Raw genomic sequence first — 21,979 nt, forward strand, 5'->3', positions numbered from 1 at the left:
CTGCATATGATGCAAAAAGCAAGCTTATGCCTCTACTAATACTAATGTTTTACTAATCTGTAAACAATGCCTTTTTAAGTAGGCACATTTGTTATAAGAAATTCTAATAAGAAATTATGAAAAGTCTTAAGTCTCTGACGAAGTGTACCAAGAAAAGTATCAAAGACTGCTTTACTCATTAATAGTAGGAGTTGAGTCACATTGGCTCACTTGATGTCAATGGTTTAACTGTTTGATCTTGCTTAGGTTGCTGAGAAACCGAATAGGTACAGTGGTACCTTGGTTTGCGAGCATAATTCGTTCCGGAAATGTGCTCGTAATCCAAAACACTCGTATATCAAAGCGAATTTTCCCATAAGAAATCATGGAAACCCAGATTATTTGTTCCAAATCTCAAAAATATTCATATACTGTAAAAATGATTAATACAAAATACATACATACCTTTTCATATTTTTAATATTTAAATTTAATATACATAAAGCAATCGAATTCATGGTAGGATGACTTTCACTGTCACTAACGGAATCACTGCTATCTGTTGACTCTTTCTTTTTGTGCGACTTCAAGGAACCTCTCCAATGACACTTGCCTCCTCTTGAGGATTTCACGGAAATACGACATTGCATTGTCGTTAAACAGATTCATCACTCGCACTATTACAAAATGAGGAGGCAGGCTTGATACACATAAACAAAGCTGTGGGGGTGTAGCTATTGAATAAACAACACCGTAAAGGCAGAGATACACTATTAACACCTCACATTTTACTAAAGCACATTTCTAGGGGTTACTACCATAAAACAATAAAAACAATTTCCAGTTACGTTCCTGCTAGTGGAATCTGTTATAAACTGGTAGTAAACTCGATCTAATTGCATTTGCGATTATACTGGTAGCTGAAATTGTGTTGGTTTTTACGTTATTATGGTGAAATGTGTTTCCCCTTCATTGATATAAAAAAAAAAAAAAAATACATTTTCAGAACCTTCTCTTCATTCCTGTCGTGTTGCGTTCGGTTGGGGTGATTCTGCGTTCGACTGCCATTTCTTGTAAACACAAAGGCGAATCGTGAATAAGCGAATTCGGTTCGTGTTAAATAAGCTATCGTTCGCGTATTTATAAATCGTGTAGTGTAAATACGTGTTATACGAGGACTGACTTTACTCGTATTGCAAGACCTCACTCGTTTATCAAGTTAAAATGTATTAAAAATTTTTGCTCGTCTTGCAAAACACTCGTAGACCAAGTTACTCGCAATCCAAGGTACCACTGTATTTTGCATCTGCATTCATGTGCAAGTTTGTTAAGAAGAAGAATGGTAAATGATTTTGTGATAACTGAGGGGAAAGTGGGAGAGAAATTGTTGAAGTTTAATGTAAAGCACTAGGGTTAAATGGAATCTACACCCGATATGCCAAAACATTATGACCAGAGAGTCGTTATGCAAATCGAAGCAACTGCAGTTGAACTATGGCATGTGCATCGGGACATGGTATAAAAAGCACCTAGTACTAAGCTCCGTTAATCAGTGTTACTCTTGTTCTTCAGATGAGAAAGGCAGCGGACTTAAGCGAGTTTGACAAAGGCCAAATTGTAATGGCCAGACGACTGGGTCAGAGCATATCTGAAATGGCACGGCTGGTGGGATGCTCGTGGTCAGCCCTGGTCAGTACCTACCAAAATTGGTCCGAGGAGGGGGAATCCATGAACCGCCAGTGGGGTGTTGGATCACAGCTCATCGATCCTTGAGGTGAGTGAAGGCTCTCCTGGATGGTATGTGGCAACAGAAGGGCAACTATGGTGTAACTCGCCGGTAATTGGAATGCTGGTGACGGGAATAATGTGTCACAGCACAGTACATCGAACCCTGCTGAAAATGGGGCTGCATAGCCACAGGCCGCTCAGTGTTCATGCTAACCATGGTTCACCAGCACAACGCCTACAATGGGCATGTGAGCATCAAAACTGGACCTTGTGTGATTGGAAGAAGGTAGTCTGGTCCGATGAATCACGTTTCATGTTGCACCATGTGGATGGCCAGGTATGTGTGTAATTTACCTGGGGAAGTGATGGTGCCTGGATACACTGTGGGACAAAACAAGCCAGTAGCGGCGATATTCACCTGGGATACCCTGGGTCTATTCATCCATGTGCCAGACTCTCTGACTTCTACCACCTACCTAAACATCGTTGCTGACCACGTACACCCTTTCATGGCAACGGTCTTCCTCTCTGGCGGTGCCGTCTTTCAGCAGGATAATGCGCCATGATGCAATGCCTGGATTGTTTGAGGCTGGCTCGCAGAACATGAGGAAGACTTCCAGGTATTGCCCCGGCCTTCAAATTCCCCAGACATCAATCCCATTGAGCATCTGTGGTTTGTATTGGAACAGCAACTCCAATCTGTGGTGTCTCAACCACAGATCTTACAGGAGTTAAAGGATCTGCTGGTTATTTGTTATTACCAGATACCACAAGACACATTTAGAAATCTTGTAGCATCTGTGCCTAGCTGGTATGAGCTGTTTTGGCTGCACATGGAGGACCAACATCATATTAGGTAGGTGGTCATAATGTTTTGGCTCATCAGTGTATCAAATTATATCAAGGGATTCAGCAAGGGAGGTAAGCAGGCCCATTTCCATAATTATGAGAGCATCTATGGACTGGATGGTGCAAATGTATCCCATTTCATAAAGTAGGATCAAAATGTGACATGGGTAATTAGACCTGTCAGCTTAATTCTGTTTCAGGGAAATGGAGTCTGTGGTTACAAAAGTAATACACAATCATCTAGATCCGAATGCAGTTATACTGCCATCAAAGTGTGGATTTGTTAAGGAGCAGTCTTGTCTAACCAGTCCGATTGGATACTATTATGCAGTAACAGAGGAACTGAATGTAAAAAATAATTTTGATATTGTATACCTGGATTTCAGGAAAGCTTTTGACACCGTTGCACATAAAAGAATGCCGAAGAAATTGGAGCAGTGTGCATTAAGGGCACATTACTACTCTCAATAAAGGGATGGTTGAGTGGGAGAAGTCTGAGTGGTTATTAATAGACAAACTTTCAACAGAGCTTATCTACAGTAATCTGGATAAGCTATTGCAACAAGATCTAAAAAAAAATATTAGGCAGATGGACTCAGAAATTGCAGCTGAAGTTTATTTACAATGCAAGGTACTGCATATGGGTAAAAGTAATCCCAGATTAACATACTAACTGTGTGCACTCATGGTAGTGAAAAATGAAAAAGACCTGGATGGGATAATTGTGCAGTTAGATATGAAGTTTTCTGAGTAGTGCGGATAGGCTGCCAGGGAAATTCGTGGGCTTTTGTCTATGCTATCAGAGATAAGAATCTGATTGTCCCATTGTACAAGGCAATGGTTAGACTAAATCTTGAATTCTACATACAAGTTAGGAGACCTCATTTTAGCAATGATGTGGATCTGCTGGAACAGATGCTGAGAATGGAAAGATTGAAGGGAATGAATGGGTGGACTTACCAAGACTGGCTTCTGTTCTGCAAATTGCAGTGCCTCTCATTGAGGCCACCTTACAGTGACTAGGCACATGCAAGGTGATCTCATTGAGGTGTGTAAGGCTTTGAATGTATTGAGCAAGCTAAAATTACCTAGAAAGGCTTCAGTTCTGCAATTTGCATGGTCGTGAGACTAGACACCTGTGAGGAAATCTGATTGGGGTGTTTTTAAAGTCTTGAATGGATTGAGTAAGTTTAATATTAATGCCATTTCTTCTTCATGCTTGAAATGAGGGGGCATAAATTCAGATTGAGGAAGGATGATTACAAGATAGATGTAGAGGGGTTTGTTTTCAGCCAGTGGGTGGTTGATTGTTGGAACAAACTTCCAATTGTTGTTGTGTAAGTGAGCAGTTTGAATAAATTCATGAATAGCTAGATATGCCACTACTACTACTATCAATAAAAATTATTAAAGCCTCGTAAATGTCAAGAGCAACTGCTTGACCTTTACCCAACTTTTCCATTGAATTTGTCCATAGATGAGTAACAAACCAATATATCACCACTGAATTGATACTGACTGTAAACGGATAGTTGATATGAGGGGTTCAATAAATTATCTGCCTACCTACAATGGAAATGAGATAGAGGCAATAATCTTTTTTAAATTTTCAGTGCAACTCCCCTGGACTTAAATACACTTATTCCATTTGTTGGCAACAAGGAAATACCAGACAAATGAAATTCTTTGTCCTGTCCATCAAAGAATGTAGAAACAGCAATCTCCATTTATGTTTTTCTTGAGGTGTTGAAACACAAAATAGTCACTGAGAGTCAGATCCACACTGTAATGTGAATGGGTAAGTTCTATAAAGTCAGTCTCTGAAAGCAGCAGCACACCTCTGGAAAGTTTACCACGGTGTTTTTCCTTTATGACATCCCTTTGGTTATACAGTAGGCATGCATGTGATATGATACCTCAGTGACTGCTTGTGTTCCAAGTAGTAAATGTACAAAATTGCCCTAGCATCCCAAAAACAATGGCCATAATCTTGCCAGCTGAAGGTTGTCTGAAATTTTTTGGGTGGAGGAGAACTCTTTTGCTTCCATTACATTGATTCTTGCTTCTTAGGATTTCAGTGATTAACCCATGTTTCATCACCCATAACAATTCTGTAGATGAAAGTTTCAGGATCTCTTCCATAAAGCCCTAAATTCTCCTCACAATGCTGTACTCTGAATTGCTTCTGCACAGGAATTGGAAATCTGGGGACCTTACTGACCCTACACTGACCTTAGTCATCCCCAAATGTTCGTGGAGGATGGTTATAACTGTTCCCTCAGATATGTCACATTCCCTAGAGATTTGGGACACCTTTAAACGTGTGTCATTCAGCACAAGGGTTTCCACAGCTTGGCACATTTCTGGAGTGGTCACTGTCACAGACCTTCCTGGACTCCCTACCCCACTTGAATTGTTTTCACCAGAATTTCAATTGATATTCTGAAGGTGCACTGTTGCTATACGCAGCCAACATCCTTTCACGATTGACATCTGGACCATTTCCTTCTTTTTTTTATAAGAAACTTTGAGACTGAATGATGCTCCAAATCCAGGAAATGGATAATTTGATACAGATATCTTCCTTCTTTCTGTTACAGCAACACAACCTGAAAACATAATGGGATCAAAATTAGTATGATTCAAATATAACTGTGGGGAAGTACCTTAGGTAATAATTTATTGAATGCCCCTCGTACTACTAGATCTGCTAGTGGTCACACTTTCATTTCTCAATGTTTACTACTTCTGTCAATAGAAAGCAAGGTGTTTTAGTGTAATCAAGTAATCAGCTGGTTTCATGTAATTAGAAAGCAGAAGCCAGCTGGAGTTGAGCATTGACATAACCAAAGAAAATTACCCTGCTGTTTGGGAAGTGAAATGAAGAAAGTTGAGTTTCAAAGAGTTGGAAGTGATTATGGAGTTGAGGATGGTTGACGCAACGGATAAATTTGACAGAATGGGGTTGGCGAGACTACCCAACTGTCAAGAGGAGGTCAAAAATGAGATTCCAAATTAGGAAGTCTGACAAGGAATATCAGAGTGGACATATGCACAAATGCTGACTTTGAATTGAAAAGAATCACACAGCAGATAATTAGGGAAACTGAGATGAGTAGTGGTTGAAGAAACCAATAATTCAAAATTTATGGGAAAAAAAAGTGGGGTTGGTAGAAATGGGACTTAGTAAGATTGCAACTAAGACCATGTATATTTGTGAAATGAATAAGGAAATAATTTGGTGGGTTTTAATCTCTTCACAAATAAGTTTGCTCTGTTAGTTTGATTATTCATGACACATTCAGTAGATAATGTAAAAGTAGATGGGGGCATACATGAATTAATGAAATTTTTCCAAATCAAGAATATACCTGGCTCCTTGACCTCAGTGTGGCCTCAATGTTGAAAATGATGTCAAAATTATTTTTTGTATCCAGTACTTGGTTACTGCATCATAGTATCCATTCAGACAAGACCTCCCTTTTGAAGATCCATGTTATGACTGCTGTATTCCTCTGTGGATGGGCCTGCATTTCTTCTTTAACCAGTCACTATTTTTCCTGAAATAGAAGTCAAGCTAACAGTTCTTTAATTATGATGTTGAACCTTGATTCCCTTTCTGAAATGGCGCCTCCGTAGCCAGGTGGGAAGGAGCAGTAGTGCATAGCACACGCTTCTTGATTAGACCGGGGTTCGAGCCCATCACCACCGGATGTGGAAAGGTCAAGGGAATAACCACCGCATATTCCCGGAGCAATATGGCCTTAGTTGCTAATGCTCCTAAAAACCAAATAACAAACAAACAAAACAAACAAACCTTTCTGAAATTGGGATACATTTGCACATCTACAGAACACGGGCACCTTCCTGTTGCACAGGAAGTTGCACAGTCCAAGGATGCCCTCATAATCATTGGTAAGTTTGCTTACCTCTTTTGCTGCATCCTTTATTATAATTGGATATATTTCATCCATGCTTTATGTTTAGCTTCCACAATTTCTCTTCCACTTTCCTTTCAGTTATAACAAAATCATTTAGCTCTGTGTAAGAACTTGGAAAACTTTGGCATCTCCAACCCTAAAATATTCCTCATGTGAAAGTAGGTGCAAAAGACTTAATTCATTTTGTTAGCATCCTGAGCAAGATTACCAACAGTTAGACCATTCATATTTGGTGGACCATTGTGATTCATCCTTCTAATGCTTACTTAAGAAAAGTCATTGCTGCTTTTCTTTGCCAGAGACTTTTGTAGTCTACCTTAGCTTGCCTAACTTCCCATGTGACTTGATTGCAAGCTATTTTGTAGGTGGTAGATGACTTTCATCAACCGGTGAAATACCACCACTTTGCTTATTGAAGGCTTGACGTGGTGAAACCCATGTTTAGTCTCTAGAGCAAAGTTTCCGGCATCCCCCTCCCCCCATACTTCTCCTTCAACCCTTGCACGGTACTAAGTACTATAGGTTTTAATACATTTCGTGTTTGGGGTTTTCATAAAAAAAAAAAAAAAAAAAATCTGCTATAGGGCCTTCGTGGGTAGCACAGTTGGTAGAATCTCCATCCTCCCCACACTGAGTGGAAAAGACCTGAGTCAGAGTCCATGGGCGCCTCCGTAGCCAGGTGGGAAGGAGCAGCAGTGCGTAGCACACGCTTCTAGATTAGACCGGGGTTCGAGCCCGTCACCACCAAATACGGAGGATGCGGAAAGGTCAAGGGAATGACCACCGCATATCACGGAGCAATATGGCCTTAGTTGCTAATGCTCCTGAAAACCAAATAACAATCAGAGTCCATGACGTGAGGAATATTTACGGACCTTTTTCACAATATGGCTGAGTTAGTCAGTCTCACGCAAGAGTAGCATGGTTTTTTCTCCTGGAATCTGGTTTTTCATCCAGCAGTCCAACAGAACCCATGAAATTTACAGAGTATATACTTTATGTATTTACAGAGAGCAATATGGCTTTAGTCACTGATGCTCCTGAAACACTACTACATCAGCAACATCTGCTTTAGGTTTCCCTATCATCTGATAATTTATATGCATCCCATGCATTATTTTCTCTGCCATAAGTCTCCTCAGTTCATCTGACATCCGTTTAGGCTTAAACATTTAGCCTTGAACATTTTCTTGGTTGGTAAAAAACTTCTCGTTCAGCGGAGCTGCAACTTGTAACACTTGTAGATGTACTAGGGTTACAAGTTGCAGCTCCGCTGAACGAGAAGTTTTTTTAGCCATATTTAGCCGCTTTATTGACCAATTGTTATATTAAATTATTTTCTTTAAGTACCTTACAGACCTAGTCAGGATCCTTAGTTTATTCTGAATTGAGACAGAGAGATTTGGAGGTTAATTAATACTTAAGTGTCCGTAGATTTACTGTTCGTAACTTGCTGTCATTGTTATACGACACAACGTTATATCCGAACTAGATGGCTTAGTATTGTACATTATATAATATAATATTGTCAATTAATCAGTAAAATCTATTAATTTTGTTAAACTTCGCTGTCAATTAAATAACTAAATACATATAACGACTTAGATTACAAATGTAACATAATTAATTAATATATAACTTGATGCGGAAGTTATATAAACGGAACTCGTAGATAATACTTGATACTGAAAAAAAAAAATATATATAGCATTATAACTGTGTTGGGATACAAGTTTAGGGTTATAATTTTGTACTGAAATTGAAATTAAATCGAAATCATGACTCAGAGCAGCAAAGCAAAAGGTTCATGCTAATGGGAGTGCTGTGGCTCAGGGGAGAACTTGAGAGGTCACTTGCCCTCTGAATCACAGCCTTTTAAAATGCACTGCTTGCATGATGTTTGTTGAGCAATTGGGTACGGGACATGATATTGCCATGGGGGAGGTGTGTGTGTGCGCGCGCGCTGCAAGGAGTGTAACGAAATCAGGCAACAACTCGGCGTTGTGTTGTTATGGGCCTATATGAGAGCTTGAAGGACAGGGTGGATGCCCTCGAAGCATCTAAATTGAGGGGCCCATCAAGCTCTTAGCTGCCCACATCAAATCCAGAACTTGCACTTGTTCATCACGCAACACAGCGGCAACCCCCAAGGCAGAATGCGCTGGTCCCACAGGAACTAGTAGTTGTTGGTGACTCTATTGTCAGGGAAACGGGGAACATCCTTCGTAAAAAGGATAGGTGGAACAGGACCAGAGTATGTCTGCAAGGGGCAAAGGTTGATGACGTTGTAGAGTGGATATCATCTTTTAAGGGCACAAAAGGTGATATAGTTGTACATGTTGGCACTAATGATATTAAGAGTAAGAGACCAGCAGAATTACTTAACAAGTACAGGTCACTGTTGAAAAAAGCTGTGAATTAGGATTGAATTTGAAAGTGTCTGCAATTCTGCCCAGACACAATAGGAGGGAGTATATGATGAGAGCCTTGTCGATCAATTCGGCCCTGGAAAGATTGTGCAAGGCTCAAGGGGGTTGAATTTTTTTTCAGCCTGGACTGTACTTGTTAACAGGAGAGACTGCTTCTACAGGGATGGGATACACTTAAATAGAAAGGGTGCAAGAATATTTGCTGATGCTATTGAGGCAGTGTTAGGTGTGTCAGAAAACTGCTAGCTTGGGTGGATACAAGGACTAATAGATTGACAGTAGCCACTGGCAGAGGTGAAAGTGATTCTTGCACTGCTTCTATTGGAATGAGCAGAAGCCTGGAAAACAAGATGCAGGATATTTCAGAGACTGCTGGGAGTCATTGCGGTACAAGTAAACACATGGGTTGTGTTAGGGTAAGAATAGGAACAGGTGCATGTACACCAATGCTAGGAGTTTGGTAAATAAATTTGATGAATTTGAGGTATTGCTCAAAGCATCAAAGGCGGGTATTGTTGGGATATCAAAGACGAGGTGTCACACAGATATAAGGAATGCTGAACCGGAATTTGGGGAGTACAATGTGTACAGAAAGGATAGACAGGATAGGAAGGGAGGAGGGGTTATGCTATTAGATAAGAAACACATAAAATCCAAGGAAATGAAGCCAGTCAACATCGCTGGACAGTGCAGTGTCGAGTCAGTTTGGTGTGACATAAGCATTGGGAAATCAAAATTGAGAGTAGGAGTGTGCTATAGGCCTAATGACTCTGATGAGTATAATAAGAAACCGTACAAGGAAATAGTGGACCAGTAAATCTGAGTCTTATAATGGGGGATTTTAATTTCCCAGATATTGACTGGAATTTGTGGGTTGGTCACTCACACACTAGCAAGGGTTTTGTGGATTTATTGGATGATTGTTTTCTACATCAGCATGTTCGGGAGGCAACTAGAGGGAGTAAAATTCTTGATTTCATTATCAGTAGTGATTCTTCATGCATTAAGAATCTGCAGATAAAGGAACCACTAGGTGGCAGTGATCACAGTGTGCTGAAGTGGGATTTACTCAAAGAGGTAACTACCATCAGGGATAAAGGGAAAGGTTTTTGCTTTCGTAAAGGCGACTACGATGGTCTGAGGCAGTATTTAAATTCTATACAATGGCAAACAGCAAATTCAAAATGGGAAGTATTCAAAGAACTTATCTTGGAAGCTACTAGGCTTTATATACCAATTAAGAAATATTGTTCAAGGTTTAGGCCTAAATGGATGTCAGATGAACTAATGAGACATATGGCAGAGAAAAAAAATGCATGGGATACATATAAATTAACACGTGACACAGAAGCCTATGATAGATATAAGTTGATATGTAACCAAGTTACAAAGGAGGTTAGGCAGGCGAAGGCAGATTACGAGAAATCTTTGGCAAAGGATGCAAAGAAAAACAGCAAAGAGTTCTTTACTTATGTAAACTCTAGAAGAAAGGAGATGAATCAGATTGGTCCACTTGATATCGATGGTTCAACTGTTGATGATCCTGCTCAGGTAGCTAACAAACTAAATGAATATTTTGCATCAACATTCACACACGAGCAGTTATTCAGCGAGGGGAATGCCAGAGGTTTATTTAACTCTGGTAGTAAGCTAGAAAATCTTGTAATAACTGAGAGTAAAGTGGAGGAGAAATTGTGGAAGATAAACACAAGAAAGGTACCTGGGATGGATGGGATCTATCCAGTTATACTAAAGGAGGCAGCAAAGGAATTAAGCAAACCCTTAGCCGTAATTATGAGAGCTTCCTTGGACTCAGGGGAGGTACCCATAGACTGGAGATGTGCAAATGTGACCACAATTCACAAAGGAGGATCAAAGGCTGACACAAGTAATTATAGACCTGTGATTTTAACTTCTGTTCCAGGAAAATTAGTGGAGGCACTGGTTAAAGAAGCACTGCAGGATCATCTAGACAAGACTTCAGTTATAGCTCGGACACAGTATGGTTTTGTTAAGGGAAAGTCATGCGTGAACAATTTGATTGGATACTATGATGCAATCACAAAAGAACTGGATACAGGGAATAACTTTGATATTATATACTTGTATCTTAGAAAGGCTTTTGATACTGTTGCACATGGAAGACTGCTGCACAAATTGGAGTAGTGTGGCATTGGAGGGAAATTGCTGATATGGATAAAGGGGTAGTTGAGGGAGAGAAGACAGAGTGGTAATCAATGGACACTGCTCATCATGGACTAATGTTATTAGTGGAGTCCCTCGGGGGTCAGTGTTGGGTCCATTATTGTTTTCTGTATTTATAAATAATATTGATGATGGTATTTCAAGCTTAATGTCCAAGTTTGCAGACAATACAAAGGTTGGCAGGGTTGTTAAGGACAATACTGATGCTATGCTGCTGCAACAGGATCCGAAAAGGTTGAGCAAATGGGCTGAGAGGTGGCAAATGAAGTTTAACATTGACAAATGTGGAGTACTACATATGGGAAACAGCAACCCCAGGGCAACGTATCAACTCTGTGGTACTACACTGACAGTGGTAGAGAATGAAAAGGACCTGGGGGTAATTGTGCAGGCAGGTATGAAGTTCTGAGCAGTGCAGACGAGCAGCAAGAGTAGCTCATGGTGTCTTGTCAATGATATACAGAAATTTTTCTAGCAGGGATAAGGAGGTGATTATTCCCTTGTATAAGGCAATGGTCAGGCCACACCTTGAGTACTGTATGCAGGTCTGGAGGCCTCATTTCAAGAAGGATGTAGAGTTGCTGGAACGAGTACATAGAAGGGCAACAAGATTAGTGAATGGAACAAAGGGTTGCTCTTAAGAAGAAAGGCTTAAGTTCTGCAAATTACAGTGTCTGGAGACTAGGCACCTGTGAGGTGATCTGATAGAGGTGTATAAAGTGTTGAATGGTTTGAGCATGCTCAATGCTGATGAGATTCTTCCTCTTGCTCAGAATAATTACCTGAGATGGCATAAATTCAGATTGAGGAAAGACAGATGTAGGATAGATGTGCGGAAATTTGCCTTTAGCCAGCGGGTAGTTGGTTGGTGGAACAGACTTCCATTCCTTGTTGTGGAAGTTGATAGCCCAAATAAATTTAAGGCTGAGCTGGACAGGTATTTCGAACGAACGGAGGGGTGAAGTGGAAGTGGGGTTTTTTTTTTTTTTTTTTTGGCTGATGCTTCATAAGCTTGCTTTCTTGCATCATATGCCTCTACTAATGCCAATCTTCCCCCCCACACAAAATGGGTGATTTGAGGTGTTATCCATATTTTGTTGATTCCTGGTCTGATTTCATAACCTTCCCCTTATGCTGCACAGTGAAATTTTGGTAAACTTCTTGAGTGCACTATAAATGGTTTCAACATTTGAGGTGTCATTATTTGATAATGAAACCTGAAATATAACATATGAACATTATATAACTTTTCTATACTGAGAAAACTGATTATAGAATATATACATATCTTAAAAGCACCATACACTTATATTTTTTATGGCCTTAAATGTTATGGTGTTTGTTCTAAATAATCAACCAATCAAAACCAATCTAAATAGCAAATGTTAAAATGCCTATTATGAACAGAAATTATCCTAAGGTTTCATATGGTAACCTACAGATGTAGTTATTCTTAACTCTTTTTTTTTTTTTTTTTTTTTACTTTAAACATAAGTTTGCAATTTTTAATGTGTGCATTATCTGGCGAAATACATCTGCATTTTTGTTGCATACATCTGATATTTATAATGGTATATACTTGATGTTAAAATATGTCTGTTTCTCTTTCTTTTGAACTTTTATTTAAGTTTATTAAATTAAAAAGTAGTTAGTAAAAGTACATTGTATTTTACTTTTAGGACAGTTTATGTGTGGTGAAAAGAACTGTAATGAGACAAAGGACCTGAAAAGCTGGGAAGTTAATTTTGGATACTTTGAGCATGGAGAAAAAAAAAATGCGTTAGTCAAATTACGTAAGATTGCAGAATTTTTCTTAATCTCATAGAGATCAGAATTATGTGTTAACCAGGTTCTGCTGTACCTGGTTAACACACAATGCCGAGGACTAACAATTTTTTGTATTATCTGAATTTCATGTTAATCATATTTTGCATGTTGGAAACTTGATTTTTCAGATCTTATCAAAATTCATGGTACTATCAATAAATCATCACATCAGTTAAATGAACAAAAAATAATTTACATACCGTGTACTATATAATGCAATAATTTAAATGACATGTTCTTCCTGTATCAGTGATTTCGAAGCTACTTTTTAGTAAGAAAATCCATATATATATATATATATTTTTTTTTTCCCGGAAAAGCATTCTCAACAATTTTCTTTGCAGTGGCCCTAATTATGCACTATTTTATGCATATTTTCTCCGTTTGAGTGAATGTCCAGAAAATATTATACACTTTTAAACATTCCAAAAACATCCGAAGTGCTTAGTACAGACATCACTGTCGTTATTATGGTCATTGTCACTTTCTGTGGTCACTCTTACTTTCTCCTTGTACTAGTTGTACCTAGTAATATGCACAATGTCAATTATTGGTGCAGTGGCAATATGGTCATATGTTGCTACATAATTCGGTGATTTTTGTTGATGCTCAGATGAAGATTTATTCTTATTTTTCTCTACAAAGGCACTGGATGCTGGTTGGGTGGGAGAGGGGAGAAAGAAAGAAAGAATGACAAAAACAGTTTGCTTTCTCTGTAACAGATTTCCAGGCAGCACCCTACAACATAAGCAAATTCAGAAGTGTCAAGAAGTGTAAAGCAATCTTATGCAGCATAAAAAAATAACCCTCTCCATTCGTTCCAAACGCCTGTCCAGCTCAGCCTTGAATTTATTTAGGCTATTAGCTTCAAAAACAAAAGATGAAAGCCTGTTCCACCAATCAACTACCCCCTGGCTAAAGGCAAATTTCCGCACATCTATTCTACAACTGTCTTTCCTCAATTTGAAACTGTGCCCCCTCAGGTTCTTAGTCTGAGCAAGAGGAAGGATCCCGTCAGCATTCTGTTTGCTCAACCCATTCAAGGCCTTATACACCTGTCAGATCACCTAGCAGGTGCCTACTCTTCAGGTGCTGTAGTTTGCAGAACTTATGCTCTTTCTTGGTAAGAGCACCCCTTTGTTCCCGTCAACAGTATTGTTGCCCTTATTTATACTCGTTCTAGCAACTCTGCATCCTTCATAAAATGAGGCCTCCAGATCTGTACACAGTACTCTAGGTGTGGCTTGACCATTGCCTTGTATAACGGAATAATCACCTCCCTGTCCCTGCTAGCAAAATTCCTATATATCATTGACAAGACTCCATGACCTGCCCTGGCAGCCTGTCTACACTGCTCAGCGAACTTCATATTTGATTGCACAATTACCCCCAGGTCTTTTTCACTTTCCACTTCCCTGAGTGTAGTACCACATAGTTGGTACATTTCTCTTTGGTTCTTGCTACCCATATGCAGTACTTTGTGTCAAAATTAAACTTCAGTTGCCACTTCTCAGCCCATTTCCCCAACTTATCTAGATCCAGTTGGAGTAGCATACTGTCTTTACTGTTAACAACCCTTATAGGCGGCTAACGTGGTTCCTGGAAACAAACAATTTGCTAAACAATAACCAGTATGGATTTCGGAAGAAGCGGTCCATGCTAGATGTGATGATAAAAGCAGAAGCAAACATCCGTAATGCCTTCATAAGCAGAGAACATCTAGTTATGATTAATCTCAATATTAAGAAAACGTTTTATACCACCTGGCGATATGGTGTATTTCAAGATCTTCATTCTTTCGGCTTGAGAGGGCAGTTACCCCAATTTATTCAAAACTTCCTATGCCACAGAACGTTTAAAGTTAGATACATGAACAATTTATCCAAATCATTTGAAGAAGAGGAGGGTGTACTGCAGGGTTCAATTCTCAGTGCAACATTATTTTCAATAAGAATTACAAACATGACATGGGAAGTATCAAATACAGCAGAAACGTACATGTTTGCCGATGATCTCATTATCTCTTGTAAATTCCAAGCTATGAATACCATTGAAAGGCAACTTCAAATTTCTATAGCTAAAATAGAATCATGGCCATTACGGAATGGTTTCTCTCTAGCAGAAAAGAAATCCACTGCAATTCATTTTTGTAAAAAACGCAAACTACATCTGGACCAAGAATTATATATTTAAAAAAATGCCTAATACCGGTTACCAACAAGTTCCGTCTATTGGGCTTATACTTAGACAATAAACTTAATTTTGCTTCTCATATAGCTTATCTGCGGACAGTTTGTCTTAAAAAACTGAACGTCCTAAGAGCAGTCTCTGCTATGTCCTGGGGTGCTGATAGAGCTCTCTCCTACATCTCTATAGAGCTTTAATAAGATCACGCTTGGATTATGGGTCACCGGTCTATAACTCCGCAAGGAAAATTTCCCTACTACGTCTGGACACCATCCAGCATAGTGCCCTTAGGATAGCTGTGGGAGCCTTCGGAACATCCCCAGTTCACAGCCTGTGTATTGAGGCAAATGAACCTCCTCTTCATCTCAGAAGAAAAACCTTACTGTGTAACTATGCAGCAAAGATTAAATGTAATCCATCCCACCCCATCTGGCAGTACTTGTTTGACCCTCACTTCACCATGCTATATCACAATAAACCCAATGAAAACTGCCCCGCAGGGCTTTGACTGTAAGAACTCTTACTCACCATCCAGCATAGTGCCCTTAGGATAGCTGTGGGAGCCTTCAGACCATCCCCAGTTCACAGCCTGTGTATTGAGGCAAATGAACCTCCTCTTCATCTCAGAAGAAAAACTTTACTGTGTAACTATGCAGCAAAGATTAAATGTAATCCATCCCACCCCAGCTGGCAGTACTTGTTTGACCCTCACTTCACCATGCTATATCACAATAAACCCAATGAAAACTGCCCCGCAGGGCTTTGACTGTAAGAACTCTTACTCACATCCAGCATAGTGCCCTTAGGATAGCTGTGGGAGCCTTCAGACCATCCCCAGTTCACAGCCTGTGTATTGAGGCAAATGAACCTCCTCTTCATCTCAGAAGAAAAACTTTACTGTGTAACTATGCAGCAAAGATTAAATGTAATCCATCCCACCCCAGCTGGCAGTACTTGTTTGACCCTCAGTTCACTATGCTATATCACAATAAACCCGATGAAAACTGCCCCGCATTGCTTTGATTGTAAGAACTCTTACTCAATTGGGATATTAACTTTCAGAACATATTTGAGGATCTTGCTACTCCAGAACCCCCCCCAGACTGATTTCTCACCTCTCTCTGACAATTTCTTTTTTGGGATGGGGAATATCCTCCCTGTCAGATATCAACGTTCAACAGCTACACAAATCACATTCCTTGGCCAACTCAGAGAAAGTACAAATTTATACTGATGGATCCAAAACAGTTGCGGCTGTAGGTGCTGCAGCAGTTTCTTCCACCTTCTCAGTAGCTCTATCTCTTTCTACTGAATGCAGTATCTATACCGCAGAATTATTTGCCATAAAACTGGCTCTAGACAACACAATCAACTTCCATATTGAGCAATCTCTTATATATACACAGACTCCTTAAGTGCAATAACTGCCATCCAATCTACTCTTTCTCCCTATCACCCCATTCTTAAAGACATCGGGTCTAAATTATCTTACTATCAAACAGATAACCAGAAAGTTACCTTCTGCTGGATCCCTGGCCATGTCGGGATCCCAGGTAACGAACATATGGATTCTGCTGCTAAACATCCTGACTCTGGATTTTCCACTCAACTGAAAGTGCCCTACACTGACTACAAATCCATTATTCAAAAAACATGTAGAAAACAATGGTTTCATCTCTGGCAAGCTCAAATCAATAATAAACTTTTGCAGATTAAAAAAGAGCCACAACAGTGGTCATCTTGTTTCAGGAGAAGCAGACGACAAGAAGTGATTCTGGCAAGGCTCCGCATCGGTCATTCGCATCCAACTCACCTGTATTTGTTTATGGGAGAGAACCCTCCTGAGTGTTTCTTTTGTCAGTTGCACCTAACAATAAAACGTACTCATTGAATGTTCTGAACTTTCAACTGTCCGAAAATCCAGCTTTAGCTCCCTTTCCAACTTACGGGAACCTTTAACATTATCACATATTCTCGGTAATAAAGTAAATATGGAGGAACTGTTTCAGTATTTAAAACGCATACATTTGTATTATTATATCTAATTATAGTAATGTGAAATTAGTAATAACTAAATCAAGAACAGGCACAGTATGGCCCAAGAGGCCCTTGTCCAAAAAAAATCTCAAATACTACTATTATTACTGCATTGTCCACCCAACAATATCTGCCTTTAATGTCTTGACTAGCACTACAAGCTCGTCAAATTTGTTAACTATACTCCTAGCAATGGTGTACATGCAAGTATACATGCACCTGTTCCTACTCTTGGTTACCCTAACACAGCCCATGTATTTACTTGTTCCACTTTGACTCCCAACAGTCCTGGAAATCTCCATCACCTTTCTTTCCAGGCTGCTGCTCATTCTAATCGAAGCAGTTCAAGAATCACTTTTGCCTCTGCTTGTGGCCACTGTTAACCTTTTAGTCTGTGTACCCCCCCCCCAAGCTAGCAGTTTTCCGACCCCACCTAACACACACTGCCTCGATAGCATCAGCAAATATTCTTGCACCCTTTCTATTTAAGTGTACCCCATCCCTGTAGAAGCAGTCTCTGCTGTCAACAAGCACAGACCAGGCTGGAAAAACTTCTACCCCTTGAGCCTTGCACAGTCTCTCCAGGGCTGAATTGATCGACAAGACTCTCATCATATACTCCCTCTTATCATGTCTGGGCAGAATTCAGACACCTTTACATTCAACCCTAATTTGAGACTTTTTTTCAATGTTGACCTGTACTACTTGAGTAAATCTGCAGATCTCTTACTCTTAATGTCATTAGTTCCAACATGTACAACAACATCACCTTTTGTGCCCTTAAAAGATATCTGCTCTACAACGTCATCAACTTTTGCCCCTAGCAGACATGCCCTAGTCCTGTTCCACCTATCCTTCTTGCATAGTATATTTGCTGTCTCCCTGACAACAGAGTCACCAACAGTAACCAGTTACTTTGGGACCAGGGCATTCTGCCTTGGAGATTGCCTCTGTTTTACTTGATGCACAGGGAGCTCTGTCATTGAGCTGGGCAGCTGAGAGCTTGATGGGCTCCTCATATTAATTTCTTTGAGGGCATTTACCCTACACCTCAAGCTTTCATAGACACCCATGAGTTGGCACCTAATTTCTTGACACTCTAGACACCTAGCACACACAAAGGCATCCTCCTTGGCTAGATCATGTCCTGTTTTAGAAAGATCGGCACACATTTCACATTTATCATATTTTTTGAGACTGTGATGCATCGGAGAATCGCCCCCTTCATTTCTCTCCTGAGTCACAGCACTCTTGCTAGTCTGATCTTTGCTGTGCAGCTCTAGTCTGGGTCGTGATTTCCTTTTAAATATAATTTAATTAACAATGAAATTTAATAAGATTAATATTATTTTTGATTAATTGATAATACTATAATAAGCTAACAGATTCCTAATACAGTGCTTTTCCTAATTATCAGAAAATTATATGATAATTATACTGAACTGTTCTTGGTTAATAAAACTAATCTAGCCAGTAAAAACACGTTAGTTTACCTGCCACACCATGTAGAATGTTGAAGTCTGATGAAGATATTGACATGTAAAAGTTAAATACATATGTATGTACAGTACATATATTATGTTAGTACTCATTTTCTTTATTTCTGTTTTGTAGCTCTTTGTTTTTAATTAAAATTAACAAGTACAATATCTTGTTTATTTATTCTTATTTTATTTTACGTCACGTATCATATACGATAAACCATAATGCATACATACATTATAATAAAACTTATTGTATAGACCATTTGATGTTTAGCACATAGTTTTATTTCTTTAAAATGGCTGTTAACGTATACGATACGTATTGTAAAAGCTCAGGAATACAAGATACACGTAACGAATAAAACGTATAACAAACATCTTGGAATGGAACTCGTTCATAAACCAAGAGTTGCCTGTATGTGCAAAATATTGATTCAATTTGTCAGCACCCTGAGCAGGATCATCAACAGTTAACCATCGACACCAAGTGGACCAATGTGATCCAACCTCTTCCTTCTACTGCTTAATATAAGTAAAGAAGTCTTTTCCTGGAATTCTTTGCCAGAGACTTCTCACCTGCCTTGGCTTGCCTAATCTCCTTTGTGACTTAATTGCAGATTAGTTTATATCTAATGTAAGCTTCTGTACTGCATGATAATTTGTGCATCCCATGCATTTTTATTCTCTGCCACGTGTCTTAATAGTTCATCTGATATCCATTTAGATCCAAGCCTTGAACAGTGTTGAAAATGATAGAAAAATATACTTTATTGATGATCTCTTAAACAAAAACCTCAAGGCTGATGCCAACATCAATTCATTGTGGAATAGTTCTTGGACTGACGGTAAAGGGCTGCTGCACATTTTTGAGCTTTACGTTGGAGGTAGTAGTACTAGAAGCATGTGATGCAAGAAAGCAAGCTTATATAGCATCGCAAAAAAAAAAAAAAAAACATTTCACACATCCATTCATTCCCTCAAAACGTTTGTCCAGTTCCTCCTTGAATTTATTTAAGTTATCAACTTCCACAACTACAGATGGAAGTTTGTTCCAGTAATCAACTAGCTGTTGGCTAAAGGCAAATTTCTGAACGTCTATTCAATTTCATATCTGACTGCACAATTACTCCCAGGTCTCTTTCATTTTATGCTACTCTAAGTGTAGTAGCATTTTTTGGAAAGTACCCTGAGTGGAGTACCACACAGTTCGGGGAACATGACATGTATTTTCCCCCATCCTCTTTCGTCCCCACATTCACTTGATCTCAATTTGCCCATAGCTAGGCAAAATGTTTGGTGAGATTGACAAAAGGGAAAAAAATGGAAGAAATACCTTGAATATGTAAGGTGTTGGGCTTGATAAATATTTGCCTTAGACTGGATATGATGGTTTATACCAAATAAAGTTAACATTTGTATAGAAATTTTATGGAAAAATAATCAGCAAAGGAACATGAAAGCTAAAAAAAATAAGTAACCATTGCAATCAGTAGGGAAAGGTACTTAGTTACAAAATAATTCCTTTGTGAGATGTGTTCCTTATAGCAGATTCAAGTTAACCTTGAAAAGAACTAGTTATGAACTCATTCCTTTCAAGCTCTGATTATAGATGTTTCTCATTTGTTACTTTGTTTAGGATATCAAGTGTCTTGAATTCTATCCAATTAGCATTACTAGATGTACAGTCAGTTCTGCTATAACGTGGTACATGTGTCCCTAAAAATCTCTGCATTATGGCATTTTGTGCATTAAAAACAACAGGGCTTATGGAAAAAAATAGGGATGGGGCAGAGCACTCAAAATAAAAAAAAAAAAAAAAAAAGAAAAAAAAGTTCAGTCGGGTAGGTAAAATGCTAAAAAAAGTTCGAAACCCAATGAAATTGCTAACACAGGTTTAAACATCTTAAATTTTTAATAAATAAAAAAAAATATATTACAGTGTATATATTTATATATTTATAAGTTTATATATATTTATTTATAAGCTGTACCGGCCCTTGTCCAGGTTGTAGCAACCCATTTTTATTAACATTTTCATTAACAATTTAATTGCATACATCTTGTAATTTCATCATTTCTTTTACATTGGTTCTTACCGACATCAGAAGCAACCCCCCCCCACAAGCACAAATATAAACTCACCCATGAATCTCAAAACACTCGCATTGACAAGAGATATTGCCTACAGCAATTTCTCCATCACACCACTGTATACAAAAGACGCGACGGCACAGTAATAACCTTACTAACATATAAAACAACCTGAAGGTGGGAACCTCCCCCCTTTTCAATCTGACCACCACAGTACAAGAATGAAGTAAGAACCTTTCTCATTTATTCAGATACATACCTGTTGGGCTTTTTTCACCTATCCCAGTTTGTTGTTCAGACAATATGATTGAAAAAGTTAAAAATCTAAAAGTTTAAGAATTCATGTAAATTAAACTAAACTTATTATCCTTTTGCATTGATTTGCTATCAATTTAAAATTAATGTTATCACTTAAAAACTTAACTGGCAAAACTGGTATGGGGACAACAGAAAAGGGTAGGTATGAGACATTCCTTTAGTCTGACTATCTTTCTGCTCAAAGCCCCCATTGAAGTAGCAGATTGATGGCCAAGTGAGGGAATGTATTTGCACTTTTCTTTGTATTTAGCATTTTATTGTTTATACATTTTAATGTTATTTTCATTATTTAGTATCATATTATTTTATAACACCATTTCATTTATATATCGTTTATAGGCCCCCCCCAGGCCAAAGTTAGTCTACACTTGCTAAATTGGTAGCCTGAACCATATACACCTAATTGCCTACAAATTCAGGCGCCTCCGTAGCCAGGTGGGAAGGAGCAGCAGTGCGTAGCACACGCTTCTTGATTAGACCGGGGTTCGAGCCCGTCACCACCAAATACGGAGGATGCGGAAAGGTTAAGGAATGACCACCGCATATCCTGGAGCAATATGGCCTTAGTTGCTAATGCTCCTAAAAACCAAACAACAACAACAACAACAACAGCCTACAAATCCATAACATTTACTTAAATAAAATCAACCAATATAATGTCATGCACATATGATGTCTAATTGCCCTATGTACAATAGCATTAACGTCGCACAACAGACAAATTCCTAATAACGTAAACCTGACTAAATATTAATATTATAAAGTTCTATAAGAACACTAATATATATATATATATATATATATATATATATATATATATATATATATATATATTCTGGTCACTTTTTTTTTCTTTCTGGATTGTAAAAGATAAGCAATTAATAACGACGAACACGGCACGCAC

General features: G+C 38.8%; 1 protein-coding gene across 2 annotated transcripts in view; it reads left to right on the forward strand.

Moving 5' to 3' along the window:
• The window catches only part of LOC150078414 (protein FRA10AC1 homolog), a 165,710-nt gene that overhangs the window by 96,478 nt on the left and 47,253 nt on the right, over positions 1-21,979 (forward strand). For both annotated transcript variants that reach the window (XM_090384731.1, XM_090384732.1), the window contains exon 9: positions 12,811-12,924. In XM_090384731.1, the coding sequence (XP_090240857.1) occupies positions 12,811-12,924 (114 nt within the window). The remainder of the gene's footprint in view (positions 1-12,810; positions 12,925-21,979) is intronic.

Source organism: Mastigoproctus giganteus, chromosome 11 (assembly GCF_048544385.1).
Source record: "Mastigoproctus giganteus isolate SK-2022 chromosome 11, ASM4854438v1, whole genome shotgun sequence".
Classification (NCBI taxonomy): domain Eukaryota; kingdom Metazoa; phylum Arthropoda; class Arachnida; order Uropygi; family Thelyphonidae; genus Mastigoproctus; species Mastigoproctus giganteus.